The sequence below is a fragment of the Haliotis rubra genome, unplaced genomic scaffold (assembly GCF_003918875.1).
Source record: "Haliotis rubra isolate DU_JTF1 unplaced genomic scaffold, ASM391887v1 Scf1202, whole genome shotgun sequence".
Taxonomy (NCBI): domain Eukaryota; kingdom Metazoa; phylum Mollusca; class Gastropoda; order Lepetellida; family Haliotidae; genus Haliotis; species Haliotis rubra.
In genome coordinates this window covers 125,842-150,560 of record NW_025765118.1, presented here as the reverse complement: position 1 = coordinate 150,560, position 24,719 = coordinate 125,842, and the positions used below count along the sequence as shown (strand labels likewise).

The following is a 24,719-nucleotide window of genomic DNA, read 5'->3' as shown; positions in this document are numbered from 1 at the left end:
GGTACAAACAACTGCGCCACCATCCTTGGATCCAGCCGTCTATAAGTGTATATCTGTAATATATCTTCTTTTTAAGTGATTAAATTCTTGTTTGTATTGTGATTCAGATTCTAAGCGTACTAAATGATCAATAGAACTACGATCTTTCCGGAAACCATATTGTATATTAGTACTTGAATTATTGGTTTCCAGATACCAAATTAATCCGTTATTTACCATTCGTTCCATGGTTTTGCAGATATAACTTGTTAAAGATATGGGTCTGTAATTAGAAAGATCAGTATGATCCCGACGAGGCTTCGGTATGGAGACTACAATAGCATTATACCATGAAGTTGGTGAAATGTAGTGAAAATAGTTCGTAGTAATCTTCACCCTTGTCTGATTTAGAATTAATTACTTTCTTCTCGAGATGTTTCTGATATTTCTGAAACTCAGGGACATAACTGGATGAAGACGAATGCTCGGAGAGAGTTTCACCAATTTGCTATGTTAGTTTTATCAGTTAATACATTGTCACCATCCTTCAGATTGTGAGCAGTATATTTTCGTAATTTCAGATATGACAGTGGCCAAGTATGTGACATAAGATGGTTTTCCTGTTCAACACTTTCCTTACATATTAGAAAATGTTAGGCAGTCCAACCGTTGTTGTAAGTCTAAAACATGAGTGTTGTCAAGTCATTAAACGAAGATATGCGACTACTTCAAAATCGTTTGGAAATATTTTGTATATTTTCAAAATGACAATTGTGGCTATTTTCCTATTTCCTCCTATTTCGTCCTTAACAGACACATTTTCTATCACTGAATTCCAAATAACTTCCTTTGGGTTGGGAGACCTGTCAGTTTCAATAAACGTTTCATGACGTTGGAAAACATGTCTTGAATCATAGTAACATTAACACCAAATGTGTGACAAATATGAACGTTCTAGTATAAAAGGATCATGACTTTCAGGTATGAATATCAATCACCTGTACAGTCACTGTAAGGAGGATGTTTCACAGCAATTCATCACGAAAGGAGAGTCGGTACCTGAGAGTAGCAGTCATGGGAGGCCCAAGATGTGGCAAGACATCAATTCTGAACCAGTACATTCATCACATCTTTGCTGACCGGCACCAGATTACTAAAGGGGAGGTCCATTCAAAGAAGTTACAAGTAAGAGGGGAACACATCCAGCTGCAAATCTGGGACGCTCCAGATGATTTTAATGCATCAAACCAACATGCGATCCTCAACTCTGATGCATTCCTCTTGGTGTATGCCATGGATGACGCTCTTTCCTTTGAAAGAGTCATGGCTCTGCAAGACAACATTATCTCCACAAGAGGACCTGTTACGATTGTGCTAGCCGGAACAAAAGCTGATCTCACATCAGATCAGTGGTTCGAAAACCAGAAATATTTATGGGACTTTGTGAGTGTAGATTTTGGTTACTCTCATCATGAAATCTCCTCCAAAACCGGGAGAGGGATCTCCGAAGTGTTTGCAGATATCGTTAAGCAATGGCGAAAAGCAGAAAAGAGGCCAAAGAAGATGAAACTTCCAAAATGTCTGCGCAAATTCAGTCGATTATAAGATGTATTATGTGTTATATAAATTGTTTATCTCATACATGTAGTCCGTTATCTTTTTCTTGAAATTCTTTGCGTTGAAAGGCTTGGCATTTGTTTGCCACTTTTATTCACTCCCCACGTCATGCGAAATCCATTCCTGTGCCTCCCATGTCGTTATTACTGAAGCAATGTCAAATGTTTCTGCACAATTCAACACTTTTAGAGCGATATGTCCCAGAATAAGGAGACGGAATCTGCTCTTCTCGAGGCGTTATCTTTTCACTGAATTAATTTGTAGATTTTGGTCCTAACAGTTAATTATTCCGAAGCATACAAGAACGCACAGATAAAGCACGTGCTTCAGACACAGACACATGTTCACATGCTGCGGAGGCGCCAAAAGACGACAGTACTGAAAGTAACTGCTGGTGACATTCAGAAACAACACGATGCCAAGTTATTGGCCTGTATGATGCAAGGATGTCCTGTCGCAACATCGGTGATGACGCGAATACATGTATTAACCATACGGTCATCAGTCACCTTGTGAGGAGGCACGTGGTCCACGGCGAAGTACAGAATCCTCCTGAAAGACCGGGATAGACCAATGTCCGTGAAAAGTCCTAATTCGTCCAGTTAGACACGGACCCACGCTCCATACCGTATACATGTACAGAGGGAGTCTGACTCTCCACTAGTACTATCAGATGGAGGCCGCGGGCTCGTCAGGCGTATGTAAGTCAACAAGGTCTGTTGTTTCAATGATTGCCATAACTAGGGTTCGAACAACAATTTCCAAGTCATTTCAAAGGATATCGCAAAGTGGCATAGATACAATATTGACTAACTTTTGAAACATTTTCGGGGGGACATTTATTTGAATATCTTGTTACGTGTCGACTTTCCAGTAATATCTTCTTTGAGAGGCATTTTAAAAGTTGTAAAGATGAAGGAAAAACAAGTTCTCTGGATAGGTCACGAGCAGAGCGGCTGCAACATAGCTTGAGACCTAAAGGGAAAATCGTTTACTAGAAAGTGGAGGTCATTCCCTTGTCAGTTGTTTGAGAGTTTGACGATAACGAGGTTTCATACTTATATCGCTCAGGTGGGAAATTGATATTTGACAATTAATAAAAGATATCAGCTATATACATCAAACATACGTAACGCTTCTTGAAGGGGGCCACATTTGGGGCCCTCGTGGATGCCTACATCTTACCTAAAAGTCACATTAATGTTATAGATGAGGACATCCAGGATTTTAGTTTTTATTTTATTTTGGATTATTGAGAGGATACACCCTTAATTAATGGCCATGATGTGATGAAACACGCTTTCAGGAAGTAGTGATGCTGGTTAGTAAGAAAGTCTCATTTACGATGGACGTACAGAATATACATTATACCGATAGAATTTGGTCCATTTATTCACAGCAATACACCCAATTAGCACCACCCTGAACTCCAAGCGTTCCCAAACTTTCTTGGATCAGATGCAGGATCTTGTTTGGGGAAATTAGCCGGCACCATCGTCTTCTTGTAGTCCTCAAACCGGGCACGCAACTTGGCAACCATGTCTGGCATCTGTTGTGCAAGGTCGTTGTGCTCAGTCGGATCCTCTGAATGCGAATCACAATATTTGTTAGCATGTGACAGGGTTTTTCATATAATTTGAAGTGTGGGTCTGGATGTAAATCATTTATAATAAGCAGAGTGTTGAGTGAATGAGGGGGTTTTAGCGGTATTACATCAATATCACGACGAGGAAAATGGAACAGTGAGTATTGCCCAGCACTTACATTCAAATATATGTAATGTTTATGGAAATGGAGAAATCACTTGTTTATATATATATGTTTATGTATAGGAGAAAACACTTCCCCTCGGTTTTGGTTGAGAATACAAAACCGAGGGAGGAGGGAGATCTCCAGGGGCTTTAGCTTTAGCCCCGAGGGATTTCCATCCTCCCAAGCTTTTACATTCTCTACCAGAACCTAGGGGAAGTGTTTTCCCTAACATATAAACCGTCAATGATGGATAATTATAATGCAGATGATCATTTAATGAAGCTACATAATAATAACTAAAGCGCAAGTAAAATCAATTTAATGACAGAAACTATAAATAGATAATTCAACCCCAACATCTTCGTCGGCCGTGAGGTAGAGCGTCCGCTTATTTCAAACACTCATATATCATTTGAATGTTGATGTTCATATATAGTTCGGAAAAATTAAAACCTGGGAAGAGGTCTTACTTACAAAAAAGTAGAGCCTGGGAAGAGGTCTTACTTACAAAAAGTAAAACCTGAGAGCAAACAAAAACCTCAAATGTGGTTATTCCGGGAAAAGAAGAAATACTTAATATATAGTGAGAAGCACACTTCACGTGTATATGAAATGGGTGGTCAGGTCTGAGGAGATCAAATTATACTCAAACTGCCTACCTCGAATGTTGAAGAGCTGTACTGGTTGATCTCCCTTGAGGTAAACTCTCTGTACATATATGTCATCCTGGGTCCTGTTCATGGGTCTGTGCCAACCATCAGGGCCTCCAGGGTATCCCATGATCAGTTTGTAGTCTCCTACTCTGATACACAAGGAGAGAGACACAGATTGGTACAAGTTTATGTTAATGACTGTCCTCAATGTCACATGGAGTTTCATCTGAATTATGTCACTGAATAACAGATCATACAGGTAATTCTGATAGTCTGTTTCGTTTTATGTATTTTGATGGAAAATATGCTTGTAAAATACCTTATACCAGCATGCCCTTCGACTGGAACCTCCATGTCGTCGATGTTATAGATGAACTCTGTCCTTGACGACGGAAGACCACTTCGAATAGAATCCCAGTGACTCATTCCGTCAATGGTAGTTTCTGTACCCCAGACACAAGGTAAGGCAGTGAACACCATTTGTCGTACCTTGACGATGTTTCTATTGATATTATCAACCTGACAATGTATAATAAATATCCTACAGGCTCTTTAGAGTCTTTCATAACTGCAATAGACGGGGGGATACGTTCCTACCTGGAGTTCCTCCAGCAGCGGTCACTAAAGTCGGTTTCCAGTCAACGGCATGGATCATCCTGTATAATGTACATTTAGAAGCGATTCAACTGAAAAAGTCCACATGCCTAAAATATCTCAGTTAGTGTTGGAATCTGTGCTAGATAATCAATAAGCGGTGTGAACATTCCCCCGTAAGAGAGGCATTTTAAATAGTCTGTCTTGTAAAATATACTACAGTAAGATTACAGATGTACATGAATATGGTGCCCACTGGGGGATTATTTATTTGGTCTGGAACATCATCGTTGACACTCCTTTCTGGAAAAGGATCATATATTTTGGTCTGATTGTATTGTATTGTATTACCCATCGTATGTCGTCCTTGTCTTCTGAAGCCCAGCACCATACATGAAGGATGTCCCCCTCGTACCCCCCTCCCAGATGGTGTGCTTTCCTCCTCTCAGAGGCCAGTTGTTAGCGTGACCATCAATAGGACCTCCGTTCTGAATGACATGTCCATGCAGACAAACACATAGCTGATGTAAATTAAATATATTGGCCTGTTGGTTGTTTGAAACAAAAGAGAATTAATGGGAAAGTGCCGTAGTTTTGATGTATAACATAGAAGTGACCAGGATCTGGAGTGTAGTTCAGTTATCGTTTCATTCCCTTTATGTATAACTAGAAACAAAGAACTTAAAGGTCATGAACAGAATAATAAGAGTAATTAGTGTTGAAAAAAAGCTAAATTAATTATTTATCACAATCAAATACGAGGGGCGTTCAAAAAGTAGTCAGGCACACCTAGAAAATGATACAGATGCAGCTGTTTTTATGTTTATATTTTTTCTACATAATATCTGTCAATCTCAAACAAATTGGTTTTGTTATGGTCTTTCACCATTATGTTTGACTTTTTATCTTGGTGCCCCCAAAACCCGCAAATTCTGCAATAAATGCATCACAAACTTCAAGAAACAAAATATGCAAGAAACATGTTGTGCGCTTGAGATAGGCAGAAGTCCGCTAGAATCAAACTTGGACATTAAAGTGCATAAAAAAGCAACTTGAAACGACAATCGCTTGTTAAAGTGACTGCCCCCTTCAACTTTACTGAAACAGCTTGTTTTGGAGACATTACCCACCCCCTTTTCAGGACATAACTTTTTCTAATGTGTTCACCTATTCATACATGAAGCCAAGGGTTCACATTAAATACTGAAAGGTCACAGAAGTGTCAACTTTCAATATATAGTAAACAGTGCCAGCTTGAATATCTGGACACAATGTTTTTGAAAGATTATAATGGTGGTGTCCTTAAAGGAACAATCCCCATCTAAATATATATGAAGTAATCCAAATCGTTGAATGTTGATTATGACGGGAAGCCATCCAATACTATACTGAACATATTTTATATAATAATATTATCTGAGGACATACCATTATCCAAACCATTATCATTTTCCGCGATACTTTAAGAAATATTATACCCAAATGTTTTGTAATTACTAATATCTCGTAAACTACATTACCCACATATGTGAAATTTTGGGTATGGCTTTGCAAATGATTGTTCAAAATATAAAGGAAGCTTAGACTGACTACCTTTTGAACGCCCCTCGTATGTCGAGATGTATTCAAGAGTATCGTTGTACACGAAACTGACTCAAAGTTGTCATCTCCAGTTTTTGATACTGGAGCTACTTACATCTGTGGTAAATAGAATCAGTGTATTTTCAAACAAGCCCCGATCCTTCAGGGCTTTGGTGACATTTCCCACTGCCTCATCCAGGGCAGACACCATTCCTACAGGAAACAATGGTAGTGGATCAATGCTTTAAACAATATTATGAATATATCAGTGCACTTTGTACAGGTCAAGAAGTAACCAGAGAACACATAGGTAATCATTTCCGATCCGTGAGGCGAGCATGCGCTCGAATGGTCCTTCGTCGCAAAGGGGTCACGCATCTAATACTATTCAAAACTCAACAAAAGCATAAATCAATTATCTGAGCCATGATAAACATGCTTTTTAAGAAACAGAATATGAGCATTTCAGAAACATTTGTCCAAAGAGAATATAATATATATCCATGGTGGGTTTGTAGCTATACAAGACACCATAGAATAGGTAAGAAACGCAGACATAAAATGCATACCACATAGCACTCTTCGCCCTTCGTTGATCACATTAGGATACATATCTTCATACTTCTTTGGCACCTGTGAAATCAAATGTTGTGGTACATTCTTTTAAAATAGAACTCATTCAGATGCAGTGTAAGCAGGTTAAGACCAATCATTACCCAATGTGACACAGCCTCGAACCATCCCCACAAAACAACAACTGAACTGTTACAGTTAAAGGACACGACTAAACTAATTATATTTACCATTGTTTATTGAGACGTAGTGGCGTTGTATATACTCTTGACAAAATATATGTCCAGGCTACAGGAATGTCTGATGTACATTTTCTCAATTACCTCGAGAGGAGCATGAATATTCTGATAAGGAAGGTACATAAACAGCGGCTGTGACACGTTATGTTGATGGATGATATCAACGGCTCTCTGGACGAACGTGAACTGAAAGGATAATGCAGATATACATAATGGTCACACCAATACACCTCCTCGAGACAATATTTTGATATATATAATCATGTGTCAAAAGCAGTCCTTGCATACGTACAGCAGAATACTCCCCAGAATAGTTTCGTGCGGGAAGCTCATTGTCCCTGTAGTCCAGATATCCATCTACAGAAATAAAATCTTAGGTTAGTATGCATCTCTTAACAATGTTTAGAGAAGTGTAAATCCGCGAATCGATGTTTAAAACAAAATTCTTCTAAACTGAGTGAGTGAGTGAGCTGATATGTCTCATCGGCAATATCTTAGCCATATCGTGAATAAAACAAGTCATTTATTGATAATAAATAAAAGTTATATTATAAAATGAGTGGACAGGACGGTAAAATAACTAGATTATCACAGATAGAAAAAATAAAACTAACAAGGAAACTAAGCCACTATTACGGACAGTGCAATATAACAACGTACTGGACATCACTAACAACTGAAGGTAGATCACCATGCTAGGGACCATGGGAACTTACAGCATTTATGATCATGGACCCTAGCTGGATTTACACCATTCTTTTGGTTGTTGATTTTAACCGTAATTATAATTAGACTTATTCATTCATTCAGTTCAAATTTGTACGTATTATTTACAATATACACTAGGGTAAAAAAATATCAGTTAATTATGTACCTTATAAAATCCTAAATAACTCAATGCCAAATGATATTAAAAAGATCCTTTATTAAAAGTGAATGTTCAGCAGATATGTTTTTAATAGCCTGGAGGCACGAATATGAGTCCGAAAAAAGTGTATATTGTTTATATTTGGGCTGTATATACATGAATATATTCCAGATCTGTTAATATGGCTGTGAAAATAGAGGTGTCATTTGGTAATGGAGACAATTTTCTTGATCAGAATTACAGTGGTACAAACAACTGCGCCACCATCATTGGACAATCTGTAAATATAGATTTGAATTATATATATTTCTGAATTGATTGAATCCTTTTTTATGCTGTAACTGATTGGTTTCTGATTTCTTAAATATGGTTTCACCAATTGCCAGCTAGGAGAAAGCGCAGGCGGAAAGGATATCATATATTCTTTAGCTCAATATTGGCAGAAGGAATGGAAGGTTAAATTCGTATTCCAAGAAGTGGAACAAGTGAAGACATTTTTTTTTATCATACACATCCACATAGAGTGGGTTTAACACACATTTGGGTGCGGCGTTGGGCTCACTGGAAAACTGTTTTGTTACATACTGAAAAGAGAGCTTAATGCGGCGGTGGCTAAGAAAAGGCAATCAACAGAAGTTGATGCAAAGGCCCAGACCTTGGTGGTGGATAGAATCAGAGGTTGTTTTTTCACGCTCCACCCACAGGCCCTCGTGTCTTTTCGAGGATTAAAGATTTTAAGAAAAATATTAAAAACTCGAGATGACCCCGGACTGGAAATGCTTCACAGTAGAATACATTATGAAAATATATAAAAATTGAGATGACCCCCGACTCGAAATGCTTCACAGTAGAATACATTTTGTATTCTAATAATGTATTCTACTGTGAAGCATTTCCAGTCGGGGCTCATCTCATATTTTTTATATTTTTCTTAATATTTTTAATCCTCGCAAAGACACGAGGGCATGTGGCTCCACCATATAAGATTATAGAGTCGTAATCGAGTTTTCTAAGCGGATGAGTGACCTATATGAGTGTCGTAGGGTAGTCAATCCCCACTTTGAATTCAAATCGACTTTTAACATGTCAAGTGCCTTTATGCAATTATCTTTTAGGCATTAAATAAGTGGTATGAAAGTAAAATGAGACTAAAAAATAAGTCCCAATAACTTGGCATCTTCAAACCTTGATGGTTGTGCCATTTATATCAGTTCAAATGCTTTAAAAGGTCAGACTAATAATACGTACCCACATTGTGATTGAAATAGTCTTCAGCTGCATTATAATAACCAAAGAAAGAGTCAAAACCCCGATAGGTCGGTGTGCACTCCCTCTTGCAGAAACCCAGATGCCATCTGAAATAGGAGTGTATATATGATGCTTGTATGTTAACCGTGGTGATCCAAAGAATACACACCAATTCCCCCGTTACAGAAACCCAGGTAACAGAGAAAATATAGAGCTTGTGGTGGCGTGTGGTCCACTGCATAGCGCTCAGGTCACAATCAGGTGAAGTTAAGTAACGTTGGGCGCGGAGAGTCCATGGATGGGTGACCGTGTTTGGCAGCTTAACTCCTGAGAGTTTCTAGTACAAAATGCATTGCAGGTGAATGTGATAGTTTGAGTGTAACAGTATACCCACTTTCCGATCATGTGTGTAGCATAGCCGAGTTTCTTTAGTTCCTGGGGCAGGAATGTATAGTTGAGGGGCACACACACTGCTTGGCCAGGGAGCAGGACCTTATGCTGAATACGAATGTTACAGTAAGAAATGCGTAGGCGCTGCATGTCGGCTTATATTTAGCCATGTCGGGACGAGATTATGTTTATATATGATGATGGTAATTATTGATGAAGACCAGAAGGCAATACAGGCCAGCAACTTTTAAGCCAGTGAGATACATACAGAATTTGCAAGATCTTTATGGATGACTCAAACTCTATTTTTTGGTGAGTAAAGAAGCTGTCAATGACATGATTTTAGTGCTACCTACCGATGTTCTAAAATGCCATTCAAACAGTATGTTCTACACAAGGGCCAACCGAACAATGAGTGAAGGGGTCAACGTTAAGGAGTAGAAGACTGTTCCAAGATACAACCATGTATTCAGGGACTTTCCCTTGCATCATGATCTACAATGCAACCACGATGTTCGATGCGTTAACGTCTTGATACTGATAAACCAAACAGCATAATTACCTGCATGCCAACATGGAAGGGAAACATTCCACTCATGAAAGTGGTTCGTGATCTGAAACAATAAGTGTTCTGATACTCGTGTGATATTGCCAAACAATGATATAAAAATACTGATGAAAAAACAATCTTGTGTGGAGTGAGTGAGTGAATGAGTACAGTTTTAAGCCGCTTTGTGTAGAGTGAGTTAGTATGTTTTACGCTGCTCTTAGCAATATTCCAGCAATATCACGACCGGGGGACACCAGGAATGGGTGTAGAATCCGCTCCTATTTGTGTTCATAAGATTTCATGTATTTTATAAATATATATCTTATCTGAGTGAGTTTGAAAACTATCTGCTGTTTCTGACCTCTTTTTCCTAAAATTGCAACTGTCGTTTTTCTTCTGTCTTATACAACTTATACAATATAAAATACAACTTACGGACTGCACAGAGGCTGGACATATGCATTCTCGAAGATGATTCCTTCTGTGGCTAGTTTGTCGAGGTTTGGGGTCTTCATATCAGGATTCCGGTAACCAATATCATTCCAGCCTATATACGTAAACATTGTCTCCAAAATATTCAGCTAAAACCTTTAAAATCTCGTATTCGAAATAAGATGACATTAAGAGTGGCAAATTCTATAGGAGGAATTTCCCATGAAATTACTGTGTAGTTATGACCCTGTGTCTACACTCACCTAAGTCATCTGCCACAATAAACACGATGTTAGGACGCTGCGCTGATGACAGAGGAACGAAACACAGAAACAAAGCAGCCCACTGTCGAACATCCATTGTATTTGCTCGTACAGCCGAAATAAAAAAATTTTCATTCTCAGTCTATACATTTATTCCGGCCTCATACACAAGACTGATAAAGCATATCTATATCTCAGACTTAACCTACATAGACTGGTATTTCGCGTATGTCGAAACATCTACAATGATAAGAACCTTACATGGAATGTTGTTATTTTATTATTATTGGGTTTGCCCTGAGTAGTAGTATTATGATTATTATGATTATGATTATTATTATTATTATTATAGGATATTTATATAGCGCACATATCCATGTACTAGAGCATGCTCAAGGCGCTGGTATTTTGGATGTCAATCTCAACGGCACATCTTATTATCAATCTCAGCTCCCTGGGGATCATACAACTCTTGCAGCCACAAGGCGCACCGAGTTATTGCGGCTTTCCCATCCTTACGAGGTACCCAATTACAGCTGGGTGGACTGGGACACATAGTTGACTCCAAGGTTTTTACACCTGGCCACTGGTGGGCTCGATCCCGGCACCTCATGCAGTGCCTTTGTTGTGTAGATTTTGATGCTTTTACATCTGAGTGAATGAGTGAGTGAGTTTGGTTTGTCCAAGTTTCACTGCACGTTGCTGTACCCGCAACTAGGTGTTTGCACGTATTCATGCGGCCACCATCTGATCATATGACAACGGATTCGTGTGTTCTTTTAAGTGCACAGGGTTGTGTATTGTACACTAGGGGTGTGACTGAAAGAGTCTGCACACAATGTTGACTTGTAATGTTATTTACACACACACGCACGCACACACACACACACCAGGCCGAAATGCTCAGATAATACTGCGTGCGGCGTTAAACAACAGTGAAAGGTAAACACATGGTATGGAAACACCAACAACTAAAGGCAGATCCCTTCACTAGGAACCAAGGGATCAGTGCTATTGCTATCCCGGCAGAATATACATCAAGCCTTCGTGTCTTGGTGTTTATTGACAAAGTTAGCCAAATTAAACTAACAGTGCCGCAGAATCCAGGTACTCCAGGTAGTTTTCATTCATGTCTTGTTTTTGTGTTCAGTACCTGTTGGACAATGGCATTATTGACTGGAGTGCACCTTGCATTCTCTGTCGAAGCCTGACAGTAGTTACAGAACCATTGCAATGACGTGAAACTGTCGTTGTCATGCCTGATACGAAATACCAAGAACTGATTGCTGCATCAAGAAGTCCATTACGTGTGCAAAGTAAGTGTATATGAGTACAACTTTGTGCCAAACACAAGTGTACACATATCACAATCCAGTTTTCTTTTCTTGCCATAATCCGAAAGACCAAACGCCTAATGGGCTCGGACTTGGTTTAGCTGGAATTATTCCTGGCAAGGTAGGCATTGTTGCCGATTCATGGTTACGAGTTGGCTGAAAGTAATCGGTTTTGACTGCAAACAGGATTCGCAGGTGTGTAAAACAACTGGTAGTTTCCACTAAAAAATGGTCTCTTGCGATGAGGTTTTCACCATCAAGCATATTCTGCTTGACTGGGTGGACTTATCGCCTGCAAGGCACTCACACTATGATGCAACAAATTTGAAAGATCTGTTCTCCCGCGTGAACGCTCATCTGGTAGTGAACTACCTGAGGGAAGTTGATCTGTATCATAAATTATAACTGTGTAATGTGACTACCAAATTGCCTGCCTTTATATTTAGTGTTATGCCTTTTTCTGTCTTTAAATGACAATGTAATGAATATATGTTTTTGAAATAAAACTCATTTTGACTCTGTACTTACAATGTTTATTAATGCAGACATGTTCTCGTCACTATATGGCTGAAATAATGTCGATGTGACGTAAAGCCCAACTCAACTCAACTCCACTGATAGTCCATTGGCCAGAACCCTGGAATGGGGGTGATCGGTACCACTCGGAGGGACTAACTGAAATGGTGTTTTCATTGTAGAATGAGCTTTGTTTGCATTGTGATAGGTTTCTATGAATTATAGCGTTTTCTTGAAATCGGCTGTGAAATATGGGTATCCCTTTTCGCAAAACAATTTGATGAAAACTTAAAGGGATTTGTTTCATACTCATCAAAGAAACTCAAAGCAATCATGTTAGATACGCCACTAAAGACAACGCTTTTTTTAAAAAAAGAGAGAGAAAATCGTCAAATAAGATGAGAAGAGACCCGCGTTAGTTCATTTATCATATTATCTGTGGATAATATTAATCAATGTTTTTTTAACTGTTACTTTATGTTTTTATGTTAACCTCTTGTGTTTTATGTTAAGAGCATATAGTTAAACACAAAATATCTTTAAATTAAACATTAAAATGAACCAGCGTCATTGTTGTATATCATACCCCGTCTATCCATTCGTCCTTCCGTCCCTCTGTCAGTAATTCCTCGTTGTCGGAATGTATAGAAATCCAAAACTAAAAAGAACTCGATTTTGACACTTTATAGGTACAGAAATCAAATTTTGAATTGGTGTCTTTGCTTTTGAGGAATATCTCAAGTATTGATATTGATGTCCATGGCAACATGTGTATATATTAGACAGATCACTCTTGCTGGCTAGACACATAGACACCCTACAATACATTTCATCACAGTTAGAACTGATTTTTTTATCAGCGTCTTTTACAGCATATGTTTTCCATTTTCTATAGTGGACAAATGACTGTAGTACTTTCTATATGAACGACGATAGTTTTCACTGAAGTTTCACAGAGGTCCTTTCAAATACTCTGACCGTCGTGGTTAGCCTCCGCCCGGAGAGCGGAAGGTCGCGGGTTCGATCCCCGACCGCGTCATACCAAAAGACATTAAAATATGGTACTTGTTGGTCCCTGCCTGGCACTCGGCATTAATGGGTACAACAAGGACTGGTCGGCTCGGGGTCAGTATAATGTGTCTGAGTGGGGTATTCATGCTTCATTGCGGCATGGCATCTCAGTGGGCTAGCACTATAAAACCAGCTTAAGTCTGGGCTAGTACAAGCAGCCCCACATACACATACACACGCATGCACGTCGTCATATGAGCGAAATATTCTCAAGCAGGACGTCAAACCCAATTTCGACTCACCTCACCTCACCTTTGACCGTCAAAAGAAACTTTACATCAGATTGTAAGACTGTAATAATAAAATTAAAAACAATAGTAGTTTCAAATAAAGTGTCCTTCTCAAAGAGGTCACAGGCCTATAGTATATATATATATATATATATATATATATATATATGATTGGGATATACATAAATAAATGTATTTACACTACAGTGATAAAACATTTGTTCTATACAACATTGCATTGTGAGTTGATATGCCAAGATTTTGTGATATATTTTGATTTTTTACTGCTTATAAGAGCAGAGGGTTTTATAATACTTGAATGGACATAGTAGTATCTTTGAATATATTTACAACGTATTGCAATATACGATGGGCAGATGAACATATAATAATCATTATTACCAATTAAGGATCAAGGATCTGACACACCACTTGGCCGTGCATATCGAAGACGAAAAGATGAATCCTATAACCTTGGAACATTCAGAGGATTCATCATAGTGAATTCTACTTTGTGTAGATGAGCAAATGACTGAGTATCTTTGCTTTAAATCGATTTTATCGATTAAATTGGTTGGAATCTTCTCCAAAAGTGATATTCTCCAATTTAGATGATCATAGACTTCAGTGTGATTGTTACGCAGAATCCGCATGCTCTTACAGGTACCAGACAAACACCATGAAACCATTTTGTATAAATCAAACGTTCAACTGACAACCTATTAATGCACAGAACAAAACATACGGTCGTCTGCTTTTCAAATATAGATGAGTCACTCATTAAAACAGAAAGACCAAAATTCACATAATGCCATCATACGGCCATATTGGCTTGTAATTGCTTCCCTCAAAGATTAAAATGTCGTTTTGTCTTACCAAAATGGTTTCTTTGATGGGCATTTTAGAAGTTGAGTTGATGAAGAATAATGACAATATGGATATACAACTTCTTTTATTCTGTGGAGGCGACGTTTCGACACAGGTTCTAATGTCGTTGTCAAGCAAATTGAGAGAATATATACAGGAGTTGTTGTTACAGTAGATAGGGAATGAGTTGTTTATACAAAAGATGAGGTTGACATACAACGTTTGTATGATAGATTGAGTAAATTGATAGGAAGCCAGTAGGGTGATATACAAGGACTGAATTAGAGCTTATACAACTGATAGGAAGCAAGGTGGATGGTTATACAATGGATGGGGTTGATGTACATAGTTGGAATGAAACAGGTAATGTACACAAGAAATATTATTGATTAATTTATCAAGTGATGGTAGGCATTGGGAATGTAGTATCCTTTATCTCTGTTGAGGGCGGGATCAAGGAACACCAGGCTTCAGATAGGAAAAATTATTCTAAATCAGCCATTGCCGACCACATCAAAGCCCATCCTAATCACACCATCAAATGGGACAAGACCAAAACCATAGTAAAGAACCAGTCAGACTACAAAATTCGTAAACTTTTGGAAGCAGTACACATCAAGAAGATAGGACCCGCCCTCAACAGAGATGAAGGATACTACATTCCCAATGCCTACCATCAGAATAAAAGAAGTTGTATATCCATAATAATTGTCATTATTCTTCTTTACCAAAATGGTGTTTAAACAACAGGCATACAGCCTGTTGTTTAAACACCATTTGGGTAAAACAGACGATACCAATAATGTTTCGACTTGGTTCATGTTTCCATTCACCTTTGATCAACACATTATAGTTGAATTGATTTAAATTGATTAAATTAAAAATGTGTTCTTGGGTGCAAGTGCACTAAGATGTTTAAAAGTCTATCTATTTCTATAAGGATAGGCTACATGACAAATATAATGACAGTTAGTCCCACGAGGTGGTACCGACCACCTTACCTGACCCGTGGACTAAGAGTAATATGTCGTTAAACAGTGTTGTAATTGCATTTCAATATTTCTGTTCAGACTAAGCAGGAGTTCATCATATTGCGTTTGGTTGAACTTAGTTGTCAGGAATGTCTTACTATCTAATGGTGTTTACGTTGCACCTACAGTCATGACCATGAACTCAGCGTATGGCTTTTCTCGCCTCTGATAACAACAAGTCTATTTTCAGGTTGACCGCTGTTATTTGTGAATAATATTGTTTCTCTGATTTTAATTTTACTACCACTGTTATTGTATTTTATACAGTTCATTTGTACTGCATTTGCACTTACAACGTGTACTCGACCCTTGAAGGACCGGGTTAGAATAAACCATCAGTAACACATGCTTGTCGTCAGAGGCGACTAACGGGATCGGGTGGTTAGGCTCGCCGACTGGGTTGACACATGTCATCGGTTCCCAATTGCGCAGATCGATGCTCATGTTGTTGATCACTTTAATCACTGGATTGTCTGGTCCAGACTCGATTATTGACAGACCGCCGCCATATAGCTGGAATATTGCTGAGTGCGGCGTAAAGTTAAACTCACTCATTACAACGTGTATTCAATCATTACCTGCCTAAGAAACACTCTTTTGCCTGTTAGTTTCACACTGAATTCGTTTGCTTGTATATTTCTGGCTTTAGTTATTGTATTAATATTGTGGTTGGTACGGTACTGAATATATATGAGACGCAGGCCATTGTCCCAATGTCAGCACGTATTGAATGTTTACCCATTGGTATTTTCATGTGACGTGAAATACAAGAAGTGACGGTAAAAATATACTCAGAATATTACTTAATGTTAGAGGACAGTCATTGAACCTTAAGCAGTCATTGTTTAATTACACATTTGCCGTAACTTTTCTTTCAAAAATACTTCGTCTAAGAATAACAGTGATAATCATTATCGACAAATGTTCATGTATTAAGCACAAAAGACATAAACAGTTTGTTTCAGTTAAGGATGATCTACACATTGACATAAGTACATCTGATTAGCACCACCCTGGGGTCCAAATGTTCCCGTATTTTCTGGGGTCCGCTGCAGGATCCTGTTTGGGGGAATTGGCTGGCACCATCGTCTTCTTGTAGTCCTCAAACCGCGCACGCAGCTTCGCCACCATGTCCGGCATCTGTTGCGCAAGGTCGTTGTGCTCAGTTGGATCCTCTGGGTACGAATCAGAATAGTGGTTAAAAAAGATGAAAGAGAGCATTATGAACAATACGCATTCATTATGTTATAAAATGTATATAATTTGCCAGTACCCTTCAGCCAGTCCACTCCAGCCTGCATCCAACGTTAACAGTATGCAGTATGGGTGATGGTGGTGTGGCAGTCGTGTAACTACGGTCAGGAAATTTAATGAGCATGGAAGGTCTCGAAAACTCCACGGTATGCATTGGGTCTGTATTTACCACTATGGATCAGCCATAATCATAATTGTAACATAATGTTCAAAACAAGGGACATTTTGGTAATATATTACCATTACTATTACGTTGAGCATTGCCTACCTCTTATGTTGAAGAGATGGACAGGCGCATCACCTTTGATGTAAATCATAGTTTCATATTGTTCATCCTTTGTTTTGTTCATGGGTTTGTGCCAACCGTCAGGACCACCTGGATACCCTAGGATCAGCTTGTAGTCCCCTACTCTGATACACAAAGAGGCAAATTAAACCGTATGAATGAATTTATGATACATTATTTGAAATAGGTCTTTAATTGGGTAAGTAGGTATGGAAATCGCCTTACCAAATGGTACAGGTAATTGTTCCGCATTAAGCATTTGATCTAATTCGATGGTTGTTTGGTTGGTTGGTTGGGTTGCTGTTTAACGCCGCACTCAATAATATTCCAGCCGTATGGCGATCTGTAAATAACTGAGTCTGGACAATCCAGTGATCAACACTAAGAGGATTGATCTACATAATCCAATTCGATGGTAAAACATCATAATACCTTATTCCAGCATGACCTTCGTCTGGAACTTCAAAGTCGTCAATGTTGTAGATGAACTCTGTCCTTGATGAGGGGGAGGCCGTATCGAATAGAATCCCAGTGACTCATTCCATCAATGGTTGTCTCTGTACTCAAAGTACAACGAAAGGTATACAGCCACCATGCCGATGATTAGCAGCATCGTTTCATCAAACTAAGGGAACATCAAAACTCATGTCACCGATTCTTTGAAGGTACAAAATATACCTTCAATATGTCACTATTAGCTTCAATTCCCTTTTATGTCGAGCAAAATATTCCAACTTTTGAGGTACAATAGAGTGTACTGTTTTATTAGGAATTCAATGAGCGCCATACCACTCTTGTTTGATCAAAGCTACAAAATTCAAGGCCTCAGTAAAACTTTCAAGAAGTTTTATGGTAGTCATGTGGAGGAAATTTCAAAATTTGATGCATCAGTGACAAAAATGATGTCAGATGCCATTTCCTAGTTTGACTTATTCAATACGTTCCCGAATTATTTCAGATACACAAATGACTAGACTTAGCAGATGTTTATGACGGGTGATACCAGTGGGGCAGGATACGCTCACTTTTCGCGAACACCTGGTGTCATCACTATTTCATTGTGATTCACAAACACATGTTCTGTCATCTTATCGCATGGTGACAACACAGGATTGCCTGGTCCATACTCAATTTGTTAACGAACAACATCGAGCAGCTGTAACACCGCAGATAATTCTTATAGGTGTGGAACACAGGCCCTGTCTTGGCGAAGATTAACGATTAATAAACATATTTTTTTTAGATGACCCCCTACTCGATATGCTACATCTCAATCCCAAATGTTTTATGTGTTTTTAACATCTTTAATCCTCGCAAAGACACGAGGGCCTGTGGTGTGGAAAGGAAGTTGTGCTTTTAATCTCTCTACCTGGAATTCCCCCAGCAGCAGACACTAAGGTGGGTTTCCAGTCGACGGCATGGATCACCCTGTAAGGTAGAAGCGATTCCTATTTAGAAACACCCACATTCTTGAATCCGCCAAAGAATGACTACAGATAAAGTTAATGTACAAAAGATTCGATAAGGCGTATATCTAATATAAGGGGTGCAATAAGAATTACATTGAAGTTTTATAGTGCAGTAACAGGTGTGTATCAGTAGAAGAGGAAGGGTATTGTATTTGGGCCTCTGGCCCACGTGCAGAATAAAGAAAATACAGAGCAACTAACACAATCGATCGGATGTTGCATGCTGTGTGTAGCAATATAGACATACTTATTGAAACATGACACTGATATTTCTCATATGCTTTCTTGTCCTACGTTCCATTTCCGATCAGCAGTTTGGTTATTTTTACTGATTACAGTACACATCGAAACGGAAAGGTATCATACTATTCCTAGAAACCACAGGGCTTGTAAACTCAGTAATAGCTGTAATATCGAAAATTAATAGCATTTTCTGCTTGTATGTAACGCTTACAGTAATTTTAGAAAACATTTTATACCACTTAAGTATTTTGTAAAACCTGCAAGTTTAACCTCTTATGTTCAAATACTAATGTTGAAAGTATTAAACGTGTTGCAATGTTTTAATATATGCGAGTAATATCGCAACTCTGTGGACCATTGATATGTATGTATCATGGGCCGATATATATACTACTCACTTACGGTATGCATGTCAAACAAGATTTAGGGTCATATGTTATGCTTTGGGTCATCATTAATTAAACACGTATCAAATCCAGGATTCCTGAGTCAGGTGTAATGGTCGTATTTGGTGTTACCCATCATATGTAGTTTGTATCCTCTGGAGGCCTACACCGTACATGAAGGATGCCCCCCTCGTGCCACCCTCCCAGATCGTGCGCTTCGCTCCTCTCAGGGGCCAGTTGTTGGCATACACGTTGAGAGGGCCTCCATTCTGCATGTTTAGTATTGTAGTTCGTAGTAGAATGACTTAATAAGCAATTTTATGAAAAACAACCAACCAAGACACAAGTTAGCAACGTGAAAAACCGGAACTTATTCCTTCCTTAACTTCATCAAACAGAGCAGTTCAGTGAATACCATAGCAGTTTTATGAACAATGTGTTTTTTTATGTTCCTATTGTTCAACATATATAATTGTTTGAAAATAATGAACATGGAATAAATGATCTATATATCTAAGCTGCTGACTATAATGACGTTAAGTCACATTGTCATAATCTGAACCAAATCTCATGAGTAAAACTACCGGGTTCAAGATGCGCACATCTTAAAATAAGAATGTGTTTCTCCCTGTTAATCCCGAGCTGTAATGTACTCACGTCAGTTGTAAACAGAATTAGGGTATTTTCAAACAAGCCCCGATCTTTCAAGGCTTGCGTAACATTTCCAACCGCTTCATCCAGGGCAGACACCATTCCTGTAGGCATTGAAAGTAACCGGAAAGTCATTTGAACAGTATCTAGTGTGATTCGTTGTTGTTCGCCACGCAGATACATTGATACATAGAGGAGATTTCATATTCTGGTGAAACCCACTTACCTAACTGGGTAATACTCTTTAAAGTGACGAAATAATTGTGACAGTAAGAGAATATTAATAAACTCAATAACCGATCTATGATAACTTGCTGTCTCAGATACAAAATAGAAAATTGGGATTGAGACTAAGAATGATTCAAAGTATAACTGTTTTTGTTGTTGTTTTTGTTTTAGGTTGTTTTGGGGTTTTTTTTGTTTATGGGGGGGAGGGGGTAGGATCATGAATGTACATACCACTGTACTTTCTTCGGCCTTCGTTAATGACGTTCGGATACATATCCTCGTACTTCTTAGGCACCTGTAATGTCACATTGAGAAACGGAATATATTCATTACACTGTAAACAAATATCGAAGTATTTAAGAGTATTTAAGTGGTTTGAGTCAAACGCCACGGTGAACTGTGTTCCTGGTTATCGCTCTTACGAAACTTACAAGAACGAGTCAGGAGCCGAGAAACCAAGAAAAATAATCTGGGCGAACTAGCATTCAAACCATAGGCATCATAGGCATCCGACGTTCCCAGAGACGACAGAGGCACCCGTGCCCCTGAAGCGATTCATGCAATTGTGACTATAGATATGACTATATTAACGTCTTTCGACGGTAATCAAACTGTCCCGCTGCTCACACAACCAACAAGGAAGGCCTGTGAAATTAAACCTATCGATTCTGTGATTTCCCTTACCTCAATAGGCTCATGCACATTCTGATATGGAAGGTACATAAACAGTGGCTCTGATACGTTATGTTGATGAATGATGTCAACGGCTCTCTGGGTAAACGTGTACTGAAATGAAAATACGTATTTATGTAATAGCCAAACTAATACCCGGCTGGTGATTCAGATCTGTTACAAGAAGTATAATGCATTTCAAGAAACGTGTTCTTGATTGGTATAATTACTATGAACAGTTACCGACTCATTTCCCTTACTTACGTACAGCAGAATATTCCCCAGAATAGTTTCTTGCCGGAAGCTCATTGTCCCTGTAGTCAAGATACCCGCCTAACAAAGAGGGAAAATACCTTTGATCAAATTCATTTACCAACAATGTATACCAAAAAACGCCCACGAGGAGTTTTCATAAAATCCTACAAGCAGAATGATACGTACCGACAGAGTGATTGAAATAGCCTTCATGTCCATTATAGTAACCAAAGAAAGTATCGAAGCCTCGGTAGGTCGGGGTGCACTCCCACTTGCAGAAACCCAGGTGCCATCTGGAATGACATTGCAGATGGCGATGCTTCAGAAGGTCATTAAGTAACTGCCATGCAGTTTGTCATTATCACATGTGCCAACACGTTGTCATGACTAGCCATGATGACCCTGAAATTGCATGTGAATCCTGGAACTTTGCATACGCAGAATTCCTTGTGTATATTTTGACACACATTCAAAGTGCACGATGAGCTCTAAATCGCTGAAGACGTTTTATTTACAAAAGTCACATTTGTTGACGTCAAAACCTTGTTAATGTCATACCACACCGATGTGACAAAAAGGGGTAGCGTGCAACTGGAATACTAGAGTGAGTGAGTGAGTGAGTGAGTTGATACTCAAAGTCACACTGTCAGCCATTTCGTGAAATACATTTGCCCTGGACATACAATGTAGTTACTGGGCAACGTTCTGCATTCGTTGACGGGGGCAACATGCTGTGGAAAGGCATTACTCCACATCTCAGGTTACTGGTGATCGTCCTTCATACACATGGAAGACACATGACTTTAACGCAGGACGCAATCAACTTCGACTTTACATTTATCGCCCATCTATCACGTGTGCGCTGAGACGAATTCACACCTACTTCCAAACTTACCGGTTACGATGATCTAACTGGGACAGACATTGCTGCTGGCGTGCAATGACTTCACAAACTTCACAAATCTCGTGTCGTCAAAAGGTGCATCGTCGGTATTTTATCACTGCTGATGGTGGTCAGCAAATAAACAAATGAACCCAAGCCACTTTCAACCTTGAATGACGTTTACAGGACGTGTACTTTAATGTCACACAACAGTACATCTACTGGAAGGACTTGACATGCTCACCTAGTGTCATCACTGAAATTCAGTGATCAATTAACATAACGTCACTACTAATTCACAATTTATTATTATCGAGTCTTGCTAAAAGGTTTGGGATCATACATATACATGTATTTGTGAAAGATTGGTTTACAGAGACGACTAAGTTTGTCCATATGTGTAAGGTATGTAAAATATTTCATGATATATGTTACAAATATTGCAGTGAATGTTACATTTATAATGGGCTATGCCAGGTTACATATTTTTCGTTGCAAAAGCGTTTGATTTTTTGTTTTCACTTTTATATCATTTGAGATACTGCTCAGTGAAACACAGGAGCGTTATTCCCACGACTATAAGCATGTACGAAATGGTTTGATTATTGAAGCTTTGTCCAAAGATATGTTTTCATTAGCTCCAGTGAGTGTCAATGGTCGTTTCTACCTTCTGTGTAACGCAGTACTTACTTTCCGATCATGTGTGTAGCATATCCGAGTTTCTTTAGTTCCTGGGGCAGGAATGTATAGTTGAGGGGCACACACACTGCTTGGCCACGGCGAATTGTCGCATGCTAAATAACATATATATTTTTAAGAAATTGCGATATATTCGCAGGTGACAACATGAAAATTAGTTCAATCAGCAACGTGAATTACTAACACCGAAAACCAGAAGTAGCTATACACAACGATACAGTCTTTAACAAACTACATTAACAAACATTGTGGTGAAAATCAAGACAATGCATCTTGTGATATAGTTTGTTTCAAAGGAGAGTCAATTGAAAGTGCGTAAACAGCAAAGAGTAACGGTTTTAGCATTCACGGAGCAGGAGAATATTCTTCAAGACAGCTTGCAATCGCTCAATGACTTTCGGCCTGTATAATGTTATGTTAAACGGCATAATTACCTGCGTGCCTGCGTGGAATGGATACATTCCACTCATGAAGGCAGTGCGGGATCTGAAACAATGAGTGTGTAGGCACGTGTGTTATGCTGTAATATAATCACGTAGACAGATAAACACAGGTCCACCTCATTTGGCAGCTGCTTTTGGTATTATTTGATTACTTCAGTTGGCAATTAGAAATTGCAATATAAAAGTTCATATAGATTCATGTGGAGTCTCTTAGTATCTCGTGACGATGAAGACTGAACAATATCACAGTGATTTACGGGGTGCACAGAGGCTGGACATATGCATTCTCGAAGATGATTCCTTCTGTGGCCAGTTTGTCGATGTTTGGCGTCTTCATGTCAGGATTTCGGTAACCAACATCATTCCAGCCTGTATAAACACAGAGTGTTAATCATCGGATATGTAGATTATTCACCGCACGGTTAATGTGTATACTTGACATGGGACATTTCAGTATCATTTCGTTTCAGTAGGTATTTTACCTGAATTGTATTCTAGAGGGCTTCACTATGTCCACTCACCTAAGTCATCTGCCACAATAAACACAATGTTAGGACGCTGCGCTGCTGACAATGGTAGGACACACAGGAACAGCGCAAGGAGCTGTCGAACCTCCATCACGTTTGGGTGTTATTTACAATTAAGACAGTTGGTTTTATCCTCTCTGTACATAGGCATTTCAACGTCTCGGACGCGACTGATAAATGTTATCTTAACCTTGACATACTTCCTCTGGTAATTGACATAATCCAGCTTAATTAATCAAGGAGGAACATGTGAGTAAATTTATTGAAATTTCAGTATTTTCGCGATTGCATAATTTTGTGCAAGATTCTATCTTAAGAGTTTAAAGATCGGTTTTGAAAACCATGAAGTATGGAATGTTTACGACGGTTGATCTATACATTCCTGTCAGATAACGAAAATATGCTGATTAGTTTATTGTAGACATGTGCAGTCTTTCACAGGCGTGGAACATAACTGCCTACTTGTAGGTCATAACATACACTTTATATCTCAGGCTGACATGTTGCCTATGTTTTCCTGTGAACTTAAACTACGTGGATTAGGGCCTTGTTTATCGATGCACCTACCAACAGTCTTGATCCATATCTAACCGACGTGTAAATTGTCATGAACAATGAACTATACGGGTAAAACATGTACCAAAGTCACATCTTACACAAACGTATGATGTAGATAGAAGAGGGCGTGTTACGACGTAAATTGTAATAAAAACACAAATTGTAATACTGGCAGCAAATTGTAATAAACTTGACGTAAATTGTAATAAAAACGTAAATTGTAATAAAAATTGACGTAAATTGTAATACGCAAATTGTAATAAAAATTGACGTAAATTGTAATAATTTTTGTTGCGGTAAAATGTAATAAATATTTACGTAAATTGTAATAACAGTTTTAATCACTCGTAAATACGCGGGTGTTTTTCGTTGCATTT

At 38.7% G+C, this 24,719-nt stretch overlaps 3 protein-coding genes across 3 annotated transcripts; 1 reads left to right on the top strand and 2 right to left on the bottom strand.

The window, feature by feature from the left end:
- The first annotated feature begins 999 nt into the window (after nucleotides 1-999).
- On the top strand, nucleotides 1,000-1,584 carry LOC124264065 (ras-like protein 1). Its single transcript, XM_046698788.1, has one exon. It carries the CDS (start codon nucleotides 1,000-1,002, stop codon nucleotides 1,582-1,584), a length of 585 nt encoding a protein of 194 aa, XP_046554744.1.
- A 1,380-nt stretch (nucleotides 1,585-2,964) lies between these two features.
- LOC124264016 (arylsulfatase B-like) lies at nucleotides 2,965-10,861 on the bottom strand. The gene is made up of 14 exons (XM_046698740.1): nucleotides 10,740-10,861; nucleotides 10,480-10,591; nucleotides 10,057-10,108; nucleotides 9,499-9,602; nucleotides 9,105-9,211; nucleotides 7,281-7,345; nucleotides 7,073-7,174; nucleotides 6,746-6,809; nucleotides 6,292-6,389; nucleotides 4,947-5,083; nucleotides 4,599-4,657; nucleotides 4,321-4,444; nucleotides 4,008-4,150; nucleotides 2,965-3,180 (listed from the first exon to the last, which is right to left on the bottom strand). Exons 1-14 carry the CDS (start codon nucleotides 10,834-10,836, stop codon nucleotides 3,008-3,010), a joined length of 1,437 nt encoding a protein of 478 aa, XP_046554696.1. The 5' UTR covers nucleotides 10,837-10,861; the 3' UTR covers nucleotides 2,965-3,007.
- A 5,838-nt stretch (nucleotides 10,862-16,699) lies between these two features.
- On the bottom strand, nucleotides 16,700-23,965 carry LOC124264005 (arylsulfatase B-like). Its single transcript, XM_046698731.1, is given in 15 exon segments — nucleotides 16,700-16,963; nucleotides 17,311-17,453; nucleotides 17,761-17,846; nucleotides 17,848-17,885; nucleotides 18,698-18,756; nucleotides 19,559-19,695; nucleotides 20,084-20,181; nucleotides 20,537-20,600; nucleotides 20,990-21,091; nucleotides 21,246-21,310; nucleotides 21,419-21,525; nucleotides 22,806-22,909; nucleotides 23,249-23,300; nucleotides 23,515-23,626; nucleotides 23,779-23,965. Coding segments are annotated over 15 exon segments (1,437 nt in total). The 5' UTR covers nucleotides 23,876-23,965; the 3' UTR covers nucleotides 16,700-16,790.
- Nucleotides 23,966-24,719: the final 754 nt, after the last annotated feature.